The sequence below is a fragment of the Aythya ferina genome (genome assembly GCF_964211825.1).
Source record: "Aythya ferina genome assembly, chromosome: 17".
Taxonomy (NCBI): domain Eukaryota; kingdom Metazoa; phylum Chordata; class Aves; order Anseriformes; family Anatidae; genus Aythya; species Aythya ferina.
In genome coordinates this window covers 7,340,061-7,365,006 of record NC_140316.1, presented here as the reverse complement: position 1 = coordinate 7,365,006, position 24,946 = coordinate 7,340,061, and the positions used below count along the sequence as shown (strand labels likewise).

Genomic DNA, 24,946 nt, shown 5'->3' with positions numbered 1-24,946 from the left:
TCCTATCCCTAGTGCTAGCTCCTTACCAGGGTCTCTGCTTGCACAGCCATGCTCACACTGCATTAAGCTCTTCACTGCTTACCAGGTGGGTGCTTCTCAGCTGCTCCTAGCTCCTTTCTGCCATCTGAAGACCCTGGGTGAGCTGCACAGCTACTGGCGTGAGCTGAATCTCAGGGCACAAGGTTGAGCAAATTCAACTGGTAGCCATTTACAGCAACTGCTTCTCTGTAACAAGAAAGAATTAAAACTTCAGGCTGGAGCAGGGTGGGGAACAACACTGGAGTGTCCAACGGTGCATGTTCCTTGCAAATTGCTGCAGAGTCCACTCCTGAGCAGGTGGCTTTTCATTTACCAGGCAATACTTGCATTGTTTCCTGTGGCTTTGGGCAGGTTGCCCTAAGGTAGCTGCTGCTCAGAAGCCCTGCAGGATATAGCTATTGGTCTGTGACAGGATCGGCTGTACCTGCCCTGCTCCCGAGAGAGACATTTGTCTGCTCTTTGTTAGAAGCCTCCAATTATGGAGATTCTGTAATCCTCTTGGGCAATCTAATCCACTGCATAACTACACTGAGAAAGTTTTCCTAACAGACAGTTGGAATGCTCTTGCACACATTATAGGATATAGTGCTGCAGTATATTTTATTTTTATTTTTAATTTTCATTGTCCTTTTAAGTTCCTGAACTAGATACTAGGTATATGCATTGTCATTGAGCAGCTTGCTCATTAATTCATTGAGCTGAATGAACCACATTTTGTTTCCTGCTAGAAAACAGAAAGCAGAACTTGGCGGGCTGTGAGAAATACGTTGCACAAAACAATTACAGACATTTTTCACATTGCCTAATACAAAAGTAATGCTGTCATTGAAATCTTAGACTCATTAGGTAGGAAAGGATCCTTAAGGTCATCAAATCCAACCACCAACCTGACACCACCAAGTCCACAACCAAACCATGAACCTAAGCCCCACGTCTGCACACCTGTTAAATAACCCTAGGGATGGCGACTCCACCACTTCACTGGGCAGTCTGGTCCAATGCCACATCCTCTCCACAAATTCTTCCTAGTACACAATCTAAAACTCTCCTGGCACAACTTGAGGCTGTTTCCTAGTGTCCTATTACTTGTAACCTGAGAAAAGAGACTGCCCTGCACTTCCTTTGAGGTAGTTGTGGAGCAATGGGGTCTACCCTCAGCCTCCTCCAGTCTAAACAACCTCACTTCCCTCAGCTGCTCCTCATACATCTTATCATCTAGACCCTTTGTTGTTCATCTGAATGTGTTCCAGCACCTCAATGTCCTTCTTGTAGTGAGGGGCCCAATCTGAAAACAGCCCATGAGCAGTGGTCTCACCAGTGTCATGTACAAAGGACAATCGCTTCTAGTCCTGCTGGCCCCAATAACCCTTAAGATTCATTCCAGAAACAGAAAGCACGGAACAACATCTTGTTGAACATATCATGGATCGGAAAAACCTAAGGGAATGGCACCGGTCATATTGTTTCAAACCCCAAATCAGAAATATTACTGAAGTGTAAAGGAGCTGTTTAATGTCAAACAAGCAAACCGTGTCCGAGCAGCAACTTTCCAGGGGAATTAATCCCTGCCAGCTAAGGAGAGGCAGACTGAGAGAAATGGATTGGGAAGGGTGTCTAAATAAAAGACTGGTTTCATAAATAGGTAAATAAGAATGTTTTCCTCACAAAGTAAATGAAACTATGTTGTAACATCTGGAAGCAAACATCCTCTCAATTTTAAAGGGAACTAATGAAATCTAGATGTCATTTACTTTGATTTACAATATTAAAAATTAAATTTCACCCATGATAACAAGGGGAGTGTAAATTATACTTGTCCTCACCGATCTGCAGCACTATGAATTCGAGGAAGGAATGTACCTCAGGGGAGAGGCTGTGATGCAATCACGTACCAAAGTGTTTCTTTTGACAAAGCAGCTGAATTGCTGGTGGGAGAGAGGCTTTACACCAGGACCTGAGCCCACAGAACTCCTGACGGGGAAACTTTCACGGGATGTGTCCCATCAGCACATTTTCTTAGTTGCTGTGCTCAGAGCGCTTTGCAGCCCATGCCCGTAAATACAGACTGCGTTACGCCTCCCACCAGAGCGCCAGCGCTGAGATTTGGGTGTCTGAGCTGCAGCCGCTCGTTGCTCACAGCAGCCAGACGTCCCTCACGGCCATGAGCCACAACCGTCGGCCTTCAGGAAGGAGCTACAAGCCTGGAATCTGCATTCACACATCTCTTGTAATCTGAGGAGACACAACCATTCCCTATAACCGCCTTCACCTACTCCTCTCTCCAACGGAAAGCTGCAATTAACTCAATTAACGCAATTAACGTAACGCTGCCCCGTCGGGCAAGCGCGGGGCGAAGCCCCCAGACCCCGCTCCCGCCTCCCCCTCCGGTGCGCGCCAGGCGCCTCAGCGGCGACCCCCTCCTCAGGCAGCGCGAGGCTCGCTGCGCGCATGCGCCGCCCCTGACCGCGCGCCCCCTCCCCTCCAGCCGAGGCTTGGCGCCGGAGGGGGGGGGGCAGCGGGCAGCAGGGGGGGGGGGCAGTTGGCGCCTGCGCAGTGCGGCGTCCCCGCCCGCGAGGGGAGGGGCGGGGCGGAGGGGTCGGTGCCGTGCCCGCGCGCCCCCTGCGCGCCCCCCTCCGCCTCCCGCCGGCGGCGCGCGCGGCCCGGCCCCCCCCCCCTCCCATCCCCCCCTCCCCTCTCGCTCCCCTCAGCCCGGGCCCGCGGCGCGCAGCAGCGGGGAGGAGGCGGCGGCTCCCGGTAAGCGCCGGGCCCACACGGCCCCGAGCCCGGCCGGGGGGAGGGGGGCGCTCCTGTGGCGGACAGCGGCGGGGCTTGGGGGGCGGGCTCGGGCCGCGCAGCGCCTCAGCGCCTCAGGGAGCCCCTTCCCGCCCGGCCCGGGCTCCTCCTCCCCTTCCTCCTCCTCCTCCTCCTCCCTCAGGGCCCGCCGTGCCGCCCCCGGGCCGTGCCAGCCCCGCCGCCCCCTCCCCGTCGCCCATTTTGTGCCCGGCCCCCGGGCGCCGTGAGGTGACGGCGGGCGGCGGGGGAGGGCCGGGCGCGGGGCGGCCTCAGCGAGCCGCGGGCTGCGCCTCACGGGCCGTGTCCGCGGGGGGATAACGGGGGGATAACGCCGCTCCGGGGGCTGCCCCCAGCATCTCGCCGCCCTGCCGGCTGGGTCGGGGACCGAAAAGCTGCAGGTTTGGGGCAGAAATGCGCGCTGCGTGCGGCTCCTGCGGGAGAGAAGCGTCGGGAAGAGCCGGAGGTTCCGCCGGGGGATGTAGCCAGAGCCAGCCCTGCTCACCCCAAAAGCAAACACAGCCCCGGTGCTTCCTGCTCGCTTAGTGGTATGGACTTTGGCTGCTGCAAGGTAGGCGAGCGGAGCCCCGTGGCTGCTTTCAGCGCGCCGTGGGTCGTAACGGAGTGCGGTGGCTCAGAAGTACGGTTCCTCCTCCTCTGCCAGTTGATCGTAATTAGGTAGTAGGTAGTAAAAAGGGAAAGAGCACTTAATTTTAAACACTCCGAGATTAAACGTGAGAAACTGAGACTGGAGTATGCTTCTGTAACAGTGCCGCTTGGTTTTCAGTTAGTGGAAAAATCAGCTGCTGGGCTGGTGGGTGGTGTGAAGTAGGAGAAAGGAAGGCTTACGTTTTTCAGATGTCTTCACATGTCTGAAAAAGCATGTCTCTTTTTTTTGTTTATTGAGTAGAAGACATGGTTGTGGAGAACAAAATATCCGAATTGTTTAGGCTTACCCATTTTCTGTCAAATAGGGTGCCATCTGGTTAAACCCTGCGGGCTGTGTTTCTCAATCCTGTCATCCACTCGCGCCGTGCAGCAATGTGCGGATGTGAATTTTGGTTTGGGCGTTGATAAAATGTCTGCGTTCTTACTTGAGAGGTAGGAAGGCTGTTTTGTTAGAACCTGGTGGTGGTGGAGCATCACAGTGGGCAAACCTCTGCAAGGATCTGCGGTTCTCATGGACTGCACTTCGTGCTGCACTTGGCAGCGTACAGTGCGGTGCCGTTCCCCTTTCCCTTCCCTGTTCAAAGGCAGGATGATCCCTGTGGCCTTCCAGGCATGCTGCCAAAGGCAGCTTCTGCATCAGGCCTGAGGAGAGGCTTGCACGGACGTTCTCCTTAATGGCCGGTATGCCGATGGCAGCCCATCAAAGACGACTTGGCTGTTAGGCTGAGGTCTGGCATGTGATCTTTACGCTGGTAAATTGTCAGCTTGGTTACTGGCACGGCTGTGCCAGGGCTGCCAGCATCTTCCTAAGTGATGCTTGGGTGTCATGCACAGGTGGCACACAACAGGGCTTCTTCACGTGGGCGTGGGACACGGTCACCCTTTCCTGGACAGGGCAGAGGGAAGGGTTTTGGCTACATGTCACTGGTCAAGCAGTGCAAGTTTTTCTTTGGAGTGGAAAATGATCTCTGGCCTCTTTTAATTGCGAGCGTAGGCATAGCCAGTGAGTTTGAGAAGTTTCGGTTGAAGTTCATGTTGGAATTGTTATTTTTATGCTGCAAAAATGTCATTGTACATCACCTTATCTATTACTCAGTACAATTAATGTTTTAGATATGAATAAATAAATACTGACAAATAACATGATGAAGGGAAATGAACATGGGCCCTTTTTGCTCTAGTGGTACCATGAGAGAGAAAAAAATGCGTTCTGGAAATTTCTTCCCCTAATGTGCTTCAGAAGTTCTTTTTTTTTTCCTTGATCTTGCAGCCATGGAGCCTGTCTTGCCAACTAGGATCCAGTTTTAGGAACGTATAATGCTATTAATATGACGGAATCCCTATTGCTCAGTAGGAAAAACAGCGTAAGAAATGTTATGCTTGTACTTCCCGACTTTAAAAATCACCCCATTTGATCTTATTTTTAGTCTTTATACTGAAAAAGGGAAAATAAGCGGGTGTAAGAGGTTGAGTTATATGCTTAATCGTAGCCTGAAGTGACTAGTCACAAGGAACATATTACTTGTTTCTTTTGAGCTTATTCCAACTGAAACGATCAGAGAAAGGCACCATTTAGAGCACTTACCAGTTTAATGCAGCCAGCAAGTAATCCTAGGATACTATCTCTTAGCAGATAAATAATTCATTGTTAGGGTTTTCACACACATGCATGATTTTCTTGGGGAAAGAAGACTCCTTTAATGTAAGGACACTGGAACTTTTGATCTTTGTTGTTGTAAATAAATGTCTCAGGATAACTTAATTTGGCAAAGAACAGACACAAAAGGCAGAACCAGCAGCTTCCAAAATGACAAAAAGGAAGAGTAGTCCACAAACAAATGGTGAAATTGGTTAAGAAGAGACTTTCGAAAGGGACTTAAAAAAGTCTACAAAATTTCAGTGCCTTAAAATAATAAAAACAAAAATCTGAACTTAAAGCTACTTTTTTTTTTTTTTTTAACTTATTAAAGGGTAGTAAACTCTCTTAATCAAAATTTAAAGAGAGAAAATACTCTTTAAACTTTTACATTAAGACTGGATTTGACACTTAGGAAAGATGAGGCTTACTTTATTCTGAGCTAATTTTATTTTTGCTAATGATCAAGCTAACTGGTATATATAGAGCCATTTTTATTGAGGAAAATATACTGAACATCTACCTTCCAGCATTCAGATAGTGCTAAAAGTGAATGTATTTGATGACATCAGCCTGCAAGTATTGGTATTTTTCTGATGCTGAAAATACTTTCTGGACTTTGGCCGTTTACCCAGTGTAGGATAAGTGTTGTGCACGTACACACGCAATGAATAACGATTTCCGATGGGGATGCATTTTGGGGGGACGTACAGCTTGACCAAGAGGTTGATGTTCTTATAGCACTCCCTGCAAGTTTGTGTGTGCTCAATACAACTCGCTATACGATCTTAATTAAAAGCACACATGGTGGTTTTGGCAGAGGGAGCCTTCTTGAAAGTTCGGCTGCAGAATTTCTTTGCTGTGTGAGAGCTGGTGCTGGAGAGAGTCCTGCAGCGAGCTCCTCTGCGTTGCTGAAACACTGGTAGTGTTCGTATGGACAAGCCTTTAGCTGACACAGGCACACTTCCGAGCGGTGTATTGGAGCCTGGCTTCTTCCAGTTAGCCATAGGATTTCATTTATTTATTTTCACTGAGTTGCCAAGTTGTACTGAGCTCAAAGTTTATTTTAATTAGCAAGCTAAACGATAATGAGATTTGATGATGGCTATGGATTTAAAATAGTACCTGTGGTGCAGTTAAGTTTTCTTTTCCTTGCAGACATTGGTTTTCCTTTTTTTTTGGTTTGATTTTTCCCTAAAATGTACCCAGCATTGTGAATAGTTAACGGTCAATATTTCATTTAAGTCCCTGTAGAAATAAATGTGATTGCTACCACAAAGGAATCCTATCGCTGAGGAACTCTGCTCACTTGAACTTCTCGTTTTGCTTGTTTTTTTTTTTTTTTTCTTTTTTTTTTTTTTCCAAAAAGAGATCTTTGTCATAGTAATGACGGAGTCACACAGGGCTCATTTTATCTGCAGTCGCTGGGGTGAAATGGACAGTTACGTGTGAATGCATTAAATAGGTGCAGTTGCTGGAAGTTGTCATGAAATTTCTTGACTGATGGTTTGTAAATGTGATAAAAATAACGATAGAGATGCCAGTGTAGACTTTTTTATTAGAAAGACTGCATTGTGCAAGAGAGAGGCCTTCAGTTACCAATGAAGGCAGCAGCAGTGTCCTTATTCCAAATTGCTTAAATAGGGATTGTCGCCTTTTAGGTGGAAGGGTCTCCACTTAAGATATCCCTAGCTGATCTTGCGGTATTTAAATGCTTCAAATTATTTTGGTTAACTGGAGGGAATGGGAGAACTCTTTTGAGGCCTTCAGCCAGACGTCAGAGGTTTGCCACAGAAAGTGGAGGTGTAGGAGCTTCTCTGAACTACCGTGGAAGTATTTCACAGCAGAGTGCTGAAGTGCCAGGCGCTTGCCATTTGGTGGTGTTTGGCTCGCCAGCAGTCACATCAATTAGGGATGCCCCGCTGAAGGTGGCCGGTCAGTGCTTTTGCTGGCTGCAGCTGTGGTCCCTGTGCAGAGTGCCTCGCTGCTCCGCCGAGCAAACTGTCCGGGGAAGCAGGACTCCGTGAGCTGCTCAGTGTTCACCCACTTCCAGAAGGCTTGGAACAAAAACGTGGGAGAGAAACAATATCTGATCCTCTGGGTGTGGGGGAAAAGAGTGGCTGCAGACTGGGGACTCCAACCTGTCCCAAGCACTTTTCTCCTCTGTGACTCAAATGCATGTCCCCAGGCTTCCACTCAGAGGTAGGTAAATGTCCCAGTGGTACCAGGCTCTTTAGGAAGGATTTGCATGCAGTTCTGTCTCATCCCTGTGTGGCAAGCCTGAAGGTTTCAAAATGAAATGATGAGTGTGCTGCCGTCGGGTCTCAGAGACGAGGAGGACGTGGGTCGGAGCACAGAATTCACACCTACATGCAGCTGGCTGTCGCACCCTCTGGTGGTCTCTGTTTTTTGGTGCTTCTCTTTTCTCATCTAGCTTCTCGTGTGGCTCCACAGAACAGTGAGATGTGGGATGTGGTGGTTGGGCACCAGCAAGAGGCTCGCTTCCACCAGGACTGCTGCTCTGCCCAGCAGCCTGAGTTGAATTTCAGCCTGAGACTGCATTAAAACCGGTCTGGGGCTACTGTCCTCGAAGGGACGAGTCTTCCTTGTTCCCAGTTCCACGGTCCCGCTGCTTCCTTTGCATAATGCCTAGCAATTATAAGGTGAGTCAGATCAGTCCTGATCTGATGAAAAACGAGCTCATCCAAAATGAGTTATGATCTCTAGAAACCAGGGAGAGGACTGAGGAAGGGGTGGGACTGTCTCTTTTGGTGGCAGGGTGCAATTAAATTATTTTCACGACTGGCTTAAGCAATCCCCAGAAGACACTTCCCTCCCTCAGCCTCTGCTGGGCTGGCTCCTGGGTGGGCTGTTCCCGTCGGGGCTGTTCCCATCGGAGCCATTCTCTCGATCCAGCTAAAACCAGGATGGTCCTGGGCTGGGAACCCAGCTGTGAGCCCCTGGGGGCTGTGAAGGCCTTCAGGTGATGCATCTCTGCATGCTTGTCCTGCTCTATTCTTCTTGGGGCAGTGCCTTCAGGAATGTTGCCAGACCAGGGCAGTGGTGAAGGGGACGTGGCGAGCACCCGGTCACCTCCCAGTTACAGAGACACAGGCAGCAGAAAACCACCGTGATGGGGCTGCGTTGGGCAGCAGCTGGTAGGAACAGATTTATAGCCGTAACCGAGCTGGAAACTGGTTTTGCACAAACTCAACACTTGGTAGAGTATTTTGGATGAACGTGGGATCTGGTCAAATTCATTCACTTCTCTTACAGGTTTTTCCTGTAAGATACTTGTGCTGGGAGCCACCGATGTAGCTCCTCAGACAGCTCATTGCACATCCCTTAGTGTATTCTGTCCCCCTTTTTCTAGCAGGAGCCACAGCACTGCCTTTTGTCCTTCTCCCGACAGCCTTTGTGCTGCTGAAGGCTTTGCTGCAGCTGTTAATGCCAGAGCTCAGCCGGTTTGAGCAGAGAGAAGGGAAGAGGCCGCCACTGGTCACCTCCTGTAGCCTGCGTGGCTGGGTACAGCTGTGCCAGAGACAAACTGCACCGCAATGAATGCTGCCCACTGAGCTAGTCACTTCGAAGCAAAATGAAGCTGTTGTGTTAGTCGTGCACCTTTTCTTGTGCCATTCTGCCAAATGCTGGGCTCTGAAGATAGCTTCTTGCTGGTTTTGAAACTACTTCCTTGGCAGAGCAGGAAAACTTCCACGTGTGCAGGGGAACGTGATTGTTGGTTAAAGAACGTGATTTATACCGAAGGTTACGTGGCCAGAAGTGCCCCTTTGTAACCAGAGCCTCATTGATTTCTGTAATAACAGTCAACTCCAGAGCATGCCGGGAACGATAGCAGATAATTGACCAAGTATCACTTTTCAGACCAGCTGGTTTTGTAGTTAAAGGTGGCCAGTCCTTTGGCCAGGAAGTTTGTGTTTATTTCCCCATAAAACGTACAGTGCCCAAATAAGAGTTCTACTTTCACAGATACTAACCTGAGAGTTGTACAGAGAAGGTTGGTGTTTCTGCGAGGCCTGTTTATACCTTTAGCAGCTGACACAGGTGTAAGTGCTCTCCAGGAGGTAGGTGCCTATTGCATCATCAGTTCACGCACAGCTTAAAATTGGGTTGCGAGTGTGAATTTCACAAAAAGTTTTGAAAAATGACAACATAGCCAAAACTATTGTACTGATATTCTACCTGTTATATTCCCTCTTTCTGTCCTTTATCATGTTCTGCCCACTGAAGCCTACGACTTGCGCTGTAAGGGGGGCACAGGCCACCACCTTCAAATACAGGAATATTTTTTACCACTGGGAAGAACCAGTTGTATTTAGCTGATGAACAGTTTTTTCCCCTCAGCAGTGGCTTGAAATAACGTCTGTTTAAAGTAGGAGCTTGAAAACAAGACTTCATTATTTAATTTTGTTATGAAAAGGCTGTTTTAGAGCACGCTTCAGAAACTGGGAGTCCTTCTGTAGCTGCTCCTGTCACTTGTCTGGAATGTGAAGCGTTGCAACGGTTACACATTGCTCACAGCAGTTAAAGTCCTGCAGTTTTCTCCAAACAAGGAGCAGAGGGATTGAGGTATATCACAGCCAATTCTTCCCCAAAGCTCTCTTCTTTCCTCCCTTCTGTTTAAAAGCAAAATAGCAATAGTAAATGCGGCTTGGAAACAGCGAGGGATACGTATAATGCAGCTTAAAGGTAGAATTCTTTCTTGCAGTTCCTTGACTTCTAATGGAAAATTCTAGACTCTTTTGAATTTTTAAGATAGAAAGTAATAGGAAAATGTTTCCTCTCTAAATAACTACTTACAGCAGTTACTCCAAAATTGTCGCACCCATAAATCACTGACATCTTTCTGTTTTCCTTGTGGCATAAGAATGTAGCAGGAACCGCCCCAGGAGCAGGGATCCATCCCACCTGGTGCTGTGGGTGGATGCAGAAAGGAAAAACCCAAAGCCCTCTGTCCTCCCTCCTGCCCTGGCTGCTTTCCCACCAAGGCGATGTGTGAATGCCCTCCGAGCCTTCTGGGTTCTGGCTGTGTAGCATCCATTAGGGGATTTCTCTTCTTTGTGTTGTCCAGTCTCCCCTTCCACTCATGCTTGCAGCCACAGCACCCCTTCATTCTGCATGAAAATACTGCTCGTTTCTCTTAGTTTGAGCCTAGCTCTTGCTTCAGTTGCTGTTCCTAAGCTTTAGGAGTGGAGGAGATGGTCAGCAGCCAGCCCCAGTCCGCCTTCTCGGTGCCGTTTGTCATGTTCGCCATGAGAGGTGTCTCATGGGAGCTGTTACTTGCCTTTGATCTTGTTTTTGTCCCTTCAGGTATGTAAGAAATCCTTTTTTTGAGGTTAGGGGACCAGAACCGCACATACCAATGAAGTGTGGGCAGACAGGCAAGGGGTGGATTTGCTGAGTGCCACATTTGCTCTGTACTACGTCCCCAATAATTCTGGGAATTGCTTTACTCTTTTGGCTTACCCCAAACGCTGTGCTGATGCTTTCATAAAGCTGTGAATCGAAGCACCAAAGTCTTGCTGAGCAGTTTTGGTCAGTTCAGAGCATATTTTTATATGAAGCTGAGGTTGCTCTTCCCCAGGAGGCAGACACCATCGTCTGACTTTACTTGCTGGTTTTATTTAGTCTCGTGTCTGATTCCACGCAGTGTCCTCTTAACCTTTAGTATCCTAAGTAACCCTAGCATCAGCAAACTTCCATCTCCTTGGAAATGGAGCCTCAAATCCGGCTTGAGCAGTAAAAGACACGCACTGCTTGCTCTGGGCTGGTGGAATCCAGTGGTTAAAGGAGATTGGTTTTGGAAACGTTGAGCAAGAGGCATCGCTGCGGCGTGTGTGTGTGTGCAGCTTGCAGGCTGACTTGGAGCTGGGGACCTTATGAATGCAGCAAACTCTGCCTCGTGGTGCGTAGCTTATTTCATGGTCCAGGCATTGAATTGCTGGCGATTGTGCTTTCTTGCCTGAGGAGACTTGAAGAAATTCTGAATCTGTATTTTACAGGAGGCTGAAAGGTTTATATTGCATAATCTTTTCTTCACGTTTCTGCCTTTTGGGACTGTGGAAGTGGCCTAAAAATGTCATTCCCTAATTATTTGGGCAAAAGTTGTCAGCCTAAATATATCAAAACCAAAGAATTTGTACAAATAGAGAGTGAATATACTGAGCGCACTGCTCTTGGGTTTGCAGAGACGTATTTTCCTCTATGTTTTGGATATCTGTTTTCTTAATTTTTTCCAAAAAGGCTTGTTGTCCTCAAACCTTTGGATCACTTGTCCGTAGTTTTATGCAATTCTGGAAGGAGATTCTGAGAATATTTGACTTATTATTATTTCTCAGTAAACCAGAATTTTTTAATAGATAAAACTGCTTGATGCCTTTTGATGAAGCATTTTCAGTGAGTGGCAAGAGGCTGGTGCTGCTTAATGCTCTCTCACCTTACAGGCACAGGAAACTTATTTTTCTGTTGTAATTAAGCCTTATCTTTGTGACAGCGAGATTTGCATAAATAAGCTTATTAAATAATGGATGAGGTTGAAATGATCCCAAGGAAGAAATCACCCCTGCCACCACCTCCAGCACTGGGGTTGCTGAAAACCCCGGGCGTGCGTAAGAGTAACCCCGACAGCGCGTGGCGTCGCCGGGGAGGCTGCCTCAGATCAGCTTACAGGGAAGAGCAGAGCCGTGCCATTGGGCAAAACACTTTCAAATTATTATTTATGGAGCTGTGCTGCTGTGGGTATAAAACGTAGGGCTGCTTTCCCGTGCCTCACCAGAGCGATGGGAGCACGTTCCTGAGCCAGCCCGGCTGCCGTTCGCCCTGCGATGTGTGCTGTGGAGAGAGAGACCTCCGGGAAAGGATACAGGTTAGAGGCAACGGTTACACTGCAGCTCAGGAATGCAGTCTTTCTATCTGATAGTTCGGGCTTGTTTTGGCTCTTTTCCAGCCTGATTAATTCTGTAATCGGTATTGTAATGGCAGTGTTAATCAAATGTGTCACAGAAACGCCTCGTGTCTGCTGACGGATCGGCGTTTTGCTTAGCGGTGCGGTGAGGTGCGCTCCTCCAAGTCTCAGGACTCCCGTGGAGATGCAGGTCTTAATGCTACTGCAGCTTTCTAGTCTTAAACTTCTCCTGTGTTCTTGTTTTCTGGGTGGTGGTGGTTGTGTGTTTGTTTTTTAGGGATGGGAGGGTGTGTGTGTAATGGCAAAGGAAGTCTCTCCTCTCTCCCTAGGGCATGTTACAAGCTACGGGTCTGTATACAGTACTGGCTCTTTAAAACAACAGCAAAATAATGTTTTAGCTCTGATCTGAATTATTAGCATTGTGTAGTAATCTTCAGAAAATTTGAGTTGGCTAGTGAGCGTTTTATTTTTTATTTTAAATGTAGCGTTGGGCAGAGACAACTGCTCTGTGCTGACAGCCAAATCTGCTGCTGGTTCTTAATGCTGTGCTTTCCAAAGAATGCTTTCTTCTTTGGGAGCATGAAGGTAGTCTTCATCTGCAATGCTGCTTAAGGCTTTTGAGAAACGGGGTGAAGTAGGGCTTACCTTCCTTTACAATCCAACAATATTGGTGTCTTCTGCTTTCAGTTATGAAACCCTGACCTTTTTTTCCTTCCTGGAGAAGGAGGGATGGGAGAAGTTTGCACCAGGAGGTCACACGTTCACTTAGAAGCCTGAGTTAGCAAATGCTTTTAGAATCTGTCATGCTAATTGATGCTTTGTCTCTGTTTTAGGATGAGGGTCTGGACTCACTTCAGTCTTTGTAATTATAGTTCAATAACTGTAAAAAAGTCATCTTTCAGTAAGAAAGTAACTATAGGGGCTCAGTTCCCTGGCAGAAACACAGGGGCAGTGGTACTGACCCTCCTTGTCCTCTAGTGTCTTCCAAGTTTGAGTTTCAGCGATCACAAGAAGTCTTTTCCAGTGTCAGAATTTGGGATATTTAATGGCTATGTTAATACTGTGGTGAAACATTAGGATTACGCTTAGTTACTTTGTTCAGTTTCACATATTTAAATCACTTTGCTCTGGGTGACACCACGAGGTGCTGGGAGTGAAACCACTGGATGCCACTGACCTAGTGGGTCGCAGCCCTGCCCGTGGCAGGTCCCTACCAGCCCAGGCTGCCCTGTGACCCATCTGAGTGCCCCCCCCGCTGCGGCACTGCTCAGCCAGCTCTCAGAGCTGCCTGAAAGCGAGGGCTCTGGTTTCCTGCCTCTGTGCAGGTTTTTTTCTTTGAAGTAACTTTTTTTTTTTAAGTGCAGTCAGCTTTGCAACAAACTGTGCACTGACTTTTTTTCAGTTATTTCTCAAGTGTGCTATGGGCAACTTATTATTACTTTTTTAATGTAGTCTGTAGAGCATTAAAACTATCCCCCATTGTTAGTGATGGTGCCAGTTTTACTGAGCTCGCCACCCTCTTTGGTCTTTCCAGTTCTAATTCTCAGTTGAATAAGATCAAAAGCACATGTAAGTTTTTTACTCTTAAACGTGAAAAAGGCAAGAAATGTAAGTGCAACTTCCATTTGTAATGCAACTTACCTATAAATATTAGCTTCTGCAGAAATACTTGTGTATAGCGGTGCTTTTTTTTTTGAGTGTCTAATTTCCATTAATCTGTGTTATTTAATCTTCTGCGAAGGCGTGCTGGTTACCAGTAGCAGGATGGCAGGACTGGTGCATTTTTGACATTCTGATGATGAAATTACAGCAGCAGACAAAGTCTTCTGTGTCGGTTCATGCCAGCTTTCAGAGCTAAAAGGAGTCTGGAAGCTATAAACAAATATTTTCAGTGCCTTAAAATGAGACTTCTTGTTGCGCTAGTGGCACGTAGGGGTCTGAAGATGCAAAGCTGGAGTTTTACTGACTTTGAGAAAAGTCAGGCTTTAAATATGCTTGTGTGCAGCTGAGGTGGTGCTGGGGAGGGAGGAGTGTGTGCGGTGTAATTATCTTAGCATAATGAATTAGTCCTGATCACCGCGTTTGTGGAGCACTTCTCCTGCACTCAGTCATCAGGCTGGTTTTCATGCCTTCGAAATGCTTCACTTTTTAAGAGATGGCAAGAGCTAGATGTGTTTTGTGTTTCTAATCAGCCACAGCATATGGGGCTCAGAGAAACTGGATCACTTGCTTCCATTCAGGGTCTGTCAGACTGCAAGGGGAGTGGAAGTTTCCTCTCTTAATCTTCCATCCTCTGCCTTCTGATTGTGGGGAGATGAAGGCAGGTGCCAGCTGTCCCACTCTTGCAAGAGGGAAGAAGAGCCTGATGTGGCCGGCCTTTTAGGTAGTTTGTGCTTCAAGCTATGGCTGCCAGCTCCTCTGCCCTTCTTTCGGCTGCCTTCCGGAGCTAGCAATTCTTGGGACAACGGCCCTGTTTGTGTCTGCTGCAGCTGATCCAAGTTTGTGTAAAGTCAGCTCTGGTTTTGGTGCTTCAGTTTATTTCGTCATGGCTGGAATGCCGGCATTGACAGTTGTCTGCTGCTGCACAGCACTTGAAGGCAAGGGGGAAAGGCACGCAAGTGTCCTGACTGCAGACTATGCTGGGTTCCTTCTGGTTTCTTCTCGGAGATAGTCCTCATAATCGTCTGAATAGTCTTGAATTCAAAATTTAATACAGATGAACTCCCATGTGTTTATTAACATGAGTTCTCATAAGAACTGATTTCAGGGAATCTGAGTTTTTCATCTTCTAATTTTTATGTTAACACCTTACTCTGCAACTGCTGGTACTTTCTCAGTACTTCAGTTATCAAGCTGCTGGTAATCTTTTCTCAGATCCAGTGTTGATGGTAGTCAGTCTGTTGCCTGAATGCTCCCACGGTATTTTCTTTCCCACAGTCAGAAATAAGAAACATTGCAGCCCTAATAAGCCTTTCTTTTGCTAGCTAACAAGTGAACTTAGTAACATGGGTCACTTATAAAATATCCTTGGTTCAGTGCCATTTGTGGAAAGAGAACTGGAAAAAAATGAAATTTCAAAAAAGATCCTTTTTTAAAAAGGCAAAAAACCCCACAGCAACAATAAATAATAATAATTAAAAAAAAGTTGGTCAGTCACATATATATGCTGTTTGGCTCTAGTTTGTGGCCCTTGCTGCTATTCTGAACTTAGTGTTATAAAACTATGTTGCATTTTGTATGTGTTTTATATTTAACACTTCTTTCTGTTTGCAGATTTGTTTGTAAATGCATCATAAACAGACAGCCCAGAATGAAGAAAGCAAGCAGGAGTGTTGGCTCAGTGCCCAAAGTGCCTGGAGTAAATAAAACTCAAACAACTGAAAAAAACAAACCAGAGAACGGCTCCTCACTGTCTGCAGTAACAAAACTCTCCAAAACCGGGACATCAGCTTCCCTTTTGAAGGTAACAACTAATAGAACAATCTGATAATTTGTAGTTTTGATGATAAAAAGTTAAGAGTAGAATTTTAAGGCATGTCCTTAGTGCAACTTAGGCTAGAGATTTGTTACACAGATAACTGGAGGGAATTTGGCTAGCTACACAGCACTGGGCAGGGTGATAGGATCTTGTGTGGCGTTGGTGCTGTATTTTTCACATTGCAATGTGTGATACGATGATGGAAAGCAATGTACTTTGCAGAACTTAGTAGTTCTGCAAAAGGAGCAGCGTGGAAGTTGCATCCAGATGAGTGTTATTAGTGGTGTCATGCGTTATGCTTGAATAGTGTGTCAGCGACTAATGGGATTTGATAAGAGCTATGTACTAATTCTGAAAAAAGAACTAATGAGGTATTTAAAATGAGAAACTTCTTGACTTTGGTGATCCGTGTCAGGTCAGCGCAGCTGCATTCTTCTAGCTGTTTTGGGCTTTCTTTGTGTGAAGTATTGCTTGGGCTCAATTTGCACAAGTTGGTTCTTGCTCCTAGAACAGGTTCAAAGGTAGGGGTTTTCTCTTGTATTACCAAAACAGGGCAGTGGATTTAGGAGCATATGGATTTCAACAACCAAATAAAATAAGACATACCAAGATGTGCTTTTTTATTTTTATTTATTTATTTTTATTATTTTTTTTTTTTAATGGGAGCACACTCTGCTGGGTTGGATGATGTTATGAGCCTGCCTGGTAGGGAAACGTGGCTGAACTCACCTCCTCCTGATGTTCTGCAGCCCAGTGCACAGAGCTGTGGCAGTTCTGCTGCCCTGGAGCAAGAGAACAGGACGAGCAGAAGGGCTGCTGTCTGCAGCTGGGGCCGGAGCCTCCGTCAGCTACAGGAAGGCAGATAGGTCATTTAAATAACTGGCAAGACCTAGAATTAAAGAAGTGGTAATAGTTGAGGTCTCTCTGTAATAGCTATGCAGAGTTACCAAAGTCAAAAGGTGTGTCCCTTTCTTACAGTCTTGCTGCTCTGTTATGGTTAATGGTGGTTAATATTGCTTCTGATGAACTTGCAAGCCAGGTTTTGGCTAGATTTTTCTCCCTGAGTCCCCCTTCTGCCCCTGCCATCCAATTTAGCTTAACTTGAATACATCTTTTGATGGTTGTTGATGCTACTCGTTTTGCATTTCTAGAAACCTCCCAGAGAATACGGAAGCAAAGATACTTTGTAGTGTACTTATCGAGTTTTTTATGTGATACCTCTCGGTGAGGTAAAGGAGGAGGATGATCTAACACTACAGAAATTTGACCCAGTATGCTTTCACAATTTCACTTCTTATATTAGTAACACTTCTGGCAATGCTTGGATGTTGGATTAGAATTTATGACTATTGTATGTTTGAGGTACAATAAAACATTTTCCCGTAATTACTAAGACTTATCTCTGCTTTGTGTTACAGCCAGGCTTACTCATACAGTTGGATGTCTTTTACTTGTCAAGCTGCTGTTGTGCCAGCTGTGTGACTTAATGACGACTTTATCTCCTTTGAGTGTGCCGTACTTACACAACAAAGTTAATTGCTTATGTTTTGGGGCTTATAGATACTGTCAAATCACATGTATAATTCCTGGCTTGAAAGAAATGTCAATAACCAGTTGTATTATTTTTAAAATCATTTTTCGCATAGTTCAATATTTGATCTTGTCAATGAAGCTTTTGGCATACTGTTTTCCTTACAGAAGCTTTTAGGATCTTCTCTTAGACATGATGAGTTAGTGTGTGTTTTATAAATTCCATTTAATATCCTGGGGAGGGGGGAAAAGCATGGCTGGTAGTAGATAATTAGTAACTTAATTCAGTCCTCAGAGTAAGTGTGCATAGAGATGCACAAAAACTGGTTATTGAATGAAAGGCAGCTGTAGCTGTTAAGAAATAGAAATAGATGGGTACAATACTATCCCAACCTTCAATTCAGTCAGTAATAATGCTGTGCAATCAAAAATGACTTTCTAATTACAGCATGTTTTTTTTTCTGTCTCCTTCATGATTCATCCGTAGGCAGGTGTTTAGCTGTGGGGGGACCTTTTAGCTTTGAGTTGTTCCACAGATTTGTCCTTTTCTGGGGAGTTTCCAGAGTATTTGGACAGTGTGTCCAGGAAGAAAGTGTGAGACCTACCCTTCTGTACAGCTGAATGCTGTTCCAGGGGTTGGTCTGTCTGCTTTGCAATGCCTGTATATGTATTAATGCCTGGTTATATATCAAGGAACTATTTCAGAAGCTTGTTGCAGTCAGTCTTGGTTTGCCTAAGACTTTGGTAGATGTTCAGCACCTCCTCATCTCCCCACACGTGCCATTACAGCAGAAGGTTAACTGCCAGCCATTTCTAGTTTTTAATCTGTTAGAAAATATTTTGGGCAAATACCAGTGTGTTTTTCCTTTTAAGATCAGTATTTTTAGGCTTTTTTAGCTAATGAGCTTGTGATCATGCTAATACAACTAATTAGACAGCCGCTGTACTTCATGCAAATGAACTGCAAAATCCAGTGTCCCTGAGGAGTCAGGGTTTGGACACTAACATTTGAATATTAAAAATTAGAATGTGTTTTCAGTATTCCTCTGTCTAGGCTTCAGTATTCTATTTGAAAAATGCAGTAACTTAATTACAGATTGTTGTGAAGTTTACTGTTTGAAGCCCTCAAATACAGCGACAGTGAGCATCAAAGAAAATCCCACGTAGGAGCATTTATATACATATACATGTATATATGGGATTTGAATGAGGTGCAGTAAATAGCATATACATGTTGAGAAACTAACATCAAATGAATTAATAGAGGTGACCATTCAAGTTTCATTGTATTAAAAGAATAAAGTTGTGGGGAAACATGGTATATAAATTTTATAATTATAAGGGATTTATTTTTACGTAGAAAATCAGCATAGGTCTAGATGAGCACTTCTAATTATAGCTTCTGATTTTTTAGATTTTTAAAGAAGGGTTTTTATTGCTAAGTAGGATTGCAACATTTTTCGTAAATGGGAGAAGTTGTTCTTCATCAAGAATAAATTATTTGATAAACATGTGACATTGATTTCCGTTCCAATAAAAATACTATAAAAATACTTCGGTTTTTAAAGTCAAGCACAGTTGCTCTTATGAGCGTACAGAAGAGAGCTGCTGATTTGTAAGTTTTCCAGAGCTTTGCTAAAGAGTTTTCTCTGCCAAGAGTGTAGTGTTACAGGTTTGAGAAACTGTTTACTAACTGGCTGCGGAGGAGGCTGTGCCTTCCAACCTAGACTAGAAATGGGGTATGTGTAAGGCAGAATAAGAAGGGTTGTCTTAAAGCCCTTTGCTCAGCAAGGACTGGAGGTGACTAATGTCACAAAGTGTGTGTTTTATGTACTGTTTTCTTTCTTCAAGCTGAGTCACATCTTGACCTATTTGGCTTGATAACATGTACTATAAGTGTCTAAAGCCTTAATCTAATTTCCCCACTGTTTTAACAAGGTAAAAAGTCTGACAGCTCATCACCTGAACTCTCTTGTTTGCCAACTGATGTCAGAGTCAGTAGCAAATTAGAAAAGGCACCGATCTATGTCTTTCTGTAATGCGCTGTTCCAGGTGATAGTTGCATCAGAAAATGGTTTTCTTCCTGTCCCCACGCCCAGAAAATGAAGTTTAGATTAGATACGTCTGATTGGATTACAGGTTACGGGATTGCCAGCTGGTGAGTTTGTTTGCTCCCCCCTGTTGCCCGCAGAGCTTTCCGACCTGGTAGCCCTGCCGCAGCTCCATCCTCCTGACCTCAAGCTGCCAGTCTGCAGGCTGCAAGCTCGTGGATCAGGCAGCGATTGGGCTCCTGGGAGGAGGGAGCCCTTTGGAAAGGCTTTGGCTTACACAGCACCGTGTGGCAGTGCGAGGAGAAAAGCAGAATGGCACAACAGTGGCTCTTTTGTAGCAGAAAGGCATTTTAAATGCACATCAAAATACAGTTTTGGAGTGATAGGTTTTCCTCCAGCCTTTCATGATCCACTTCAGAGGGCTGTACCGCGTCCTACATGATTTAATAAAAACACCTTTGTCCTAGCAGATTTTACCCTTACTGATACCTGCTTCTGCCTGATGATTATCTGCATTTCTAATGACTGCATGCAGAACAAATACATTATCTTCCCCAGCTCCCTTTTGTTTTGCAGCTGCTCGTTGTAAATGGCACAGATCCCATCCATGACCTTTGCACATCGCTGTTATCAATGTTGCTAACTGTTCTCAAATCCCCAGCTGTAACTCAGCTGTAAAAAGCTATAGAATGGTAAGAGAGGCAACATTGGTTTTATCCGTGTAACTTCTTTGTTAATGTATAAAATCATGTCTGGCATATAGTCTTTAACTTCTAGCTTACATACATATTTATATTACAAGCCTGCAGAATTTGTAAGCCATTATGTAAAGCAACTGGTTAGGTCCTGAGCACTACTTTTTAGTTGGGCTCTGAGACTTCAAATGTTTTATCCAGCTGAATAATGCAGTCACTCAGGGAATACTTCTAACACAGATGCTTTCTTTTAACTTTTTTGTCCTTATAATGAGAAGAATGTTTAGCATATTTAGATTGTTTCTCCATTTAACAAATTGCATTTTAAAGAGTGGTACAGTCTGCCAATTCATACTTAGGAACTTAGAGTTTTTAGTTTGCTTTACGGTGAAAGATGTGTTTGCTGTTTGGGAATCTGGCTCTTGAGGTCCCTTTGCTTACTCTTGTCACATTCCAGGCAGCGTTTGTGGCTAACAGTAGTTTCAGGAATGATGTTGGGAGGTCAGACAAAAAGTTCATCAACCAAACATCCTGTCTCTAAGAGTGCCTAGTAAGGAGCATGAAAACAAGGCAAAGGATATGTGGTGAGGGCGGCCTTTCCCGTCCCCTCCCCTCTCTGGTGGTTTGTAGGTTAGCATTTTGAGCTTAAAATGGTATTTTATTCATCTTGGATTGATTTCTGTTGTTTGGTTTGTTTTTTGTTGTGAACTTGTCCACCAGAAGATGCTTGATCATATTCTCTTGAAGGATATTATGGTTACTTCCTGGTATTTGCTGGTTTAATTGCGTAAAAATAGTGTTCATTTTTATAATTAAGGAACCTTTCAGTCGAAATTCAGAAGTGTTAGGCTGCGTTATTACTGTGATTTCATTATTGTTTTTTTCACCTTGGTATTAAAACATTAATCATTCCCTCTGTCTGGGAGAGGGGAGGCAGTTTCTATGGTCAATCACATGTAAGTAGCTGAAGTTAAATTTCAGCTCCCTTCCTGTGCACTGTGCAGTGCATCTACACTTCGCCATACTTGACTAGACACAGGACTAGTCAAATATGTACTTGTTAAACTTACGGAATCTTTACCAGGAGAAATGTTGGCTATGCAGACTTCTCTGCCAGCTGTCTTAAAGCCACATCTTGCCTTTCTTTCAGACTAAGAGTAACGATGACCTCTTAGCAGGGATGGCTGGTGGCGGTGGAGTGACAATGACCAATGGTGTCAAGGCAAAGAAGAGCACTTGTGTATCAACAGTGTCTTCAGCTGCAGGGACAACCATGAACAGTCTGGAAAATAAGCCTAAAACAGTTGCAGGTAAATGGATATATTGATCCTTAAAGACAGTAGTTGGGGGCATTTTTATTTTCCTGCTGTGTAGTGTGGATCCAGATTGCCTTATGAAGTAGTTGGTAAGGCTGTGGTCAAATCAAATACCTTCTCTGCTTTGGCTTTGATCCTCTTTTTTCCTGTTTTGTAATATTGTAATTACCTCTTTGGAGGCTGCTTCTTTTAATTTTTTTAGTGCTGATTATGTAACAACTATATAATACCAGGTAATGTAATTAATCTAAAGAATTATAGTTTAATTTGTGTAAAAAAAAAAAATAATAATCCATGGCACAAGCATTAGAATTTGAAGATATGATTGCTTGTTACAGTCAATGTTTTGAACATTCTTTATTGTATTATAAAAATAGAGATCTTTGATAAGCTGTTCAGAAATGTGCAGTTATTTAGTATGTTACCAGTTACCGATGGAAATATGTCTTGCTTTCTGTTGCTGTGTTTTGAATTCAATAATGCTTGCAAAGCTATAAATCATCTGGAAATAAAGTAACAGTAATTCATCCTTGTCTGTATGAAATGTGATGAACATAAAAAAAAAAAAAAAGTCATTTAATTTGGGGAATCACAGTACACAATTCATCTCTTAAAAGCTTGCATTCAAATTTACTGAAAACAGAAAAAATTGAACTTTCAGGAATAGCACTGCTGTATTTTTTGTACAATTTGTCAGAAACTTTTGGAAACAAAAAGCCTAGCAACTCTTAACAGTTAAACTAAGATCTGACTCATTTTCAAAATACTGGTAAAATACAGCAACTGGAAAAGCATGCATCAATTAAAAGATAACTCCATTGATTCATAAGAAAGATTATTTAAATGTTAACTGTAAATTTATTTTATGGAGTGTGTTTGCCAGCATGATTTAAAAAAACAGCCACTGTAGAGCTGATACAAAATACACAAGTCTTATGTTACAGTGCTGCGTTTTAAATAAATGTTCCTAACTTTCAAAAAATACACAGGTACAAGTTCCACAACTAAGCGTAGCACTTCATCTGGAAATAAAGAATCAAGCTCTTCTAGAGAGAGGATACGTGATCGTTCCCGTTTAAGCCAGAGTAAAAAGCTACCTTTGACTGGACAGGGGACCAATGATACGGTACTGGCAAAACGTTCCCGTAGTCGCACCAATCCAGAATCGGATATTCGAATGAGTAAGTCCAAATCAGACAATCAAATCAGTGACAAAGCTGCATTGGAAGCAAAGGTGAATGATCTTCTGACGTTAGCAAAAACTAAAGATGTGGAAATCTTGCACCTGAGGAATGAACTAAGGGACATGCGTGCCCAGCTGGGACTTAATGAAGATCAAGTTGAAGGTGATGAAAAATCTGAAGAAAAAGAGGCCATTGTTGTCCATCAGCCAACTGATGTAGAGTCTACGTTGCTACAGTTACAGGAACAAAACACTGCCATCCGAGAAGAGCTCAACCAGCTGAAGAATGAGAATCGAATGTTAAAAGACAGACTGAATGCATTAGGCTTTTCTTTGGAACAAAGGCTGGACAACTCTGAGAAACTCTTTGGCTATCAGTCTTTGAGTCCTGAGATTACAGCTGGCAACCACAGTGATGGCGGTGGCACTCTGACGTCTTCAGTGGAAGGTTCTGCCCCTGGATCAATGGAAGACCTGTTGAGTCAGGATGAAAACACTTTGATGGACAATCAACATAGTAACTCCATGGATAATTTAGACAGTGAGTGCAGTGAAGTTTATCAGCCACTGACATCAAGCGATGATGCCTTAGATGCTCCATCATCTTCGGAGTCAGAAGGTGTACCAAGCATAGAAAGATCTAGGAAAGGAAGCAGTGGCAATGCGAGTGAAGTGTCTGTAGCTTGTCTGACAGAACGGATACATCAGATGGAAGAGAACCAACACAGTACAGCTGAAGAGCTCCAAGCCACGCTTCAAGAGCTTGCAGATTTGCAACAAATAACACAGGAGCTAAACAGTGAGAATGAAAGACTGGGAGAGGAAAAAGTAATCCTCATGGAATCTTTGTGCCAGCAAAGCGACAAGTTAGAACACTTCAGCCGTCAGATTGAGTATTTTCGGTCTCTTTTAGATGAACACCATATTTCATATGTAATCGATGAAGATATGAAAAGCGGTCGCTACATGGAGTTAGAGCAGCGTTACATGGACCTCGCAGAGAACGCGCGCTTTGAGCGAGAGCAGCTGCTAGGTGTTCAGCAGCACTTGAGCAACACGTTGAAGATGGCAGAACAAGACAACAAGGAGGCCCAAGAAATGATAGGGGCATTAAAAGAACGAAATCACCACATGGAACGGATCATTGAGTCAGAGCAGAAAAGCAAAACTGCAATAGCATCTACCTTAGAGGAATACAAAGCCACAGTAGCCAGTGACCAGATTGAGATGAACAGGCTGAAAGCTCAGTTAGAGCATGAAAAGCAGAAAGTGGCTGAGCTGTATTCTATACACAACTCTGGAGATAAATCAGATATACAAGATTTGCTGGAGAGTGTCAGGCTGGATAAAGAAAAAGCAGAGACATTGGCCAGCAGCCTGCAAGAAGAGCTGGCACACACTCGCAATGATGCCAACCGGTTGCAAGATGCCATTGCTAAGGTAGGGTTTACATCCTGTGTTTTAACATCACCCGTATATCATGACTCTTAGTGTTGAACATTGTAGTTTCTTCAGAAGTAAAGGATTAGTGACAAGGTTAATCAGATTATGGTATGGTTAGGATTAGTGACTTTCTTAACTTTTATTATAAAAATGCTGTAGGCTTTTTTTAAAAAACAAAACAAAAACAGGTGCACTGGTGCATTCAGACGCAGCATAACTGCTTGGTTACTTTTTAAAATACCTGTATTTAAACACCAATACTTATGTCCAGGGTCAAACTTGTACGTTATCTTAAATACTGCTTGAATTTTGTGCTTACATGTAAATCGTATGCTTTTTACAAGAGTTTCAAGGAGTTGGTGCCAAACTGGTGAATGTCACTGAGAGGGTGCCTGGAGTAAAGCTTTGAGGTGATAACCCAGCTATTGATGACTTGTAGAGCCTTTCACCGGTGTAGAGAGAATATTTTAATGTTTCAGCTTATTCAGGTTGGTTCAATTAACTTAGAATAAACTAAGGCAGAGAAGTGTTGTCTAATGGAGAAATGACTAATTGAGGGAGAAAATTACATTTGGTGAAGTACCTTAATTTACTAAATAAAGGTTTTAGTTTTAATTGGAGAAAAAAAATACATACATTTTTAACTGATCCTTAAGTATGGCAAATATATAAAGGTTTTTGATAATCATCCGTCCAGGAACAGCTTGTGTGTTAATTGTGTTCTGGATGAAAATGTTTGAATCCTAGAGCAGCTATTTGGATTTAAATGAAACTCATTTTATCTAGCAAATGTATTGCTTATGCATTTGAAGGTATATCTTCCTGATGAGAAAGTTTGTTTAATGTCTGAGCTTTGTGTTAGTTGCAGATCAACATGTTACTCAAGATGATCAACAGCTAGTTAGAATCAACCTTAATTTGAGATTTAAAAAAAATAAAATAAAATTTTAATAATTAAACTTGTGTAGTGCTATTAAAATAAATACCCAAACAGGTGATTTAAAGTAGGGCATTTTGTGGATTAAAATTGCTGCCTGTGTTGACCTGCCCAAAGGCATGACCCTAATTTTTGCTGTTGGGCATGGGAGTGAATGTTAGAGACTCTGATCTCAGCTTGTTATTTAAGTTGTAGTTTCATGAGGCAGGGTAAAACGGTCTTGCTGCTTCTGAAAAGAGGTCTACTACCTTTCCCTG

At 44.0% G+C, this 24,946-nt stretch overlaps 1 protein-coding gene across 3 annotated transcripts in view; it reads left to right on the top strand.

Moving 5' to 3' along the window:
* The first annotated feature begins 2,659 nt into the window (after positions 1 to 2,659).
* Positions 2,660 to 24,946, top strand: part of SPECC1L (sperm antigen with calponin homology and coiled-coil domains 1 like) — a 70,508-nt gene continuing 48,221 nt past the window's right edge. Inside the window, exons 1-4 of one of the 3 annotated variants that reach the window (XM_084538892.1) lie at positions 2,660 to 2,793; positions 15,330 to 15,519; positions 20,961 to 21,120; positions 22,116 to 23,749. In XM_084538892.1, the coding sequence (XP_084395018.1) occupies positions 15,367 to 15,519; positions 20,961 to 21,120; positions 22,116 to 23,749 (1,947 nt within the window). In that variant the 5' untranslated portion in view covers positions 2,660 to 2,793; positions 15,330 to 15,366. Of the gene's footprint in view, positions 2,794 to 2,911; positions 3,401 to 15,329; positions 15,520 to 20,960; positions 21,121 to 22,115; positions 23,750 to 24,946 lie in introns of those variants that run through there. The other 2 variants (XM_084538890.1, XM_084538891.1) reach the window with 2 other exon arrangements.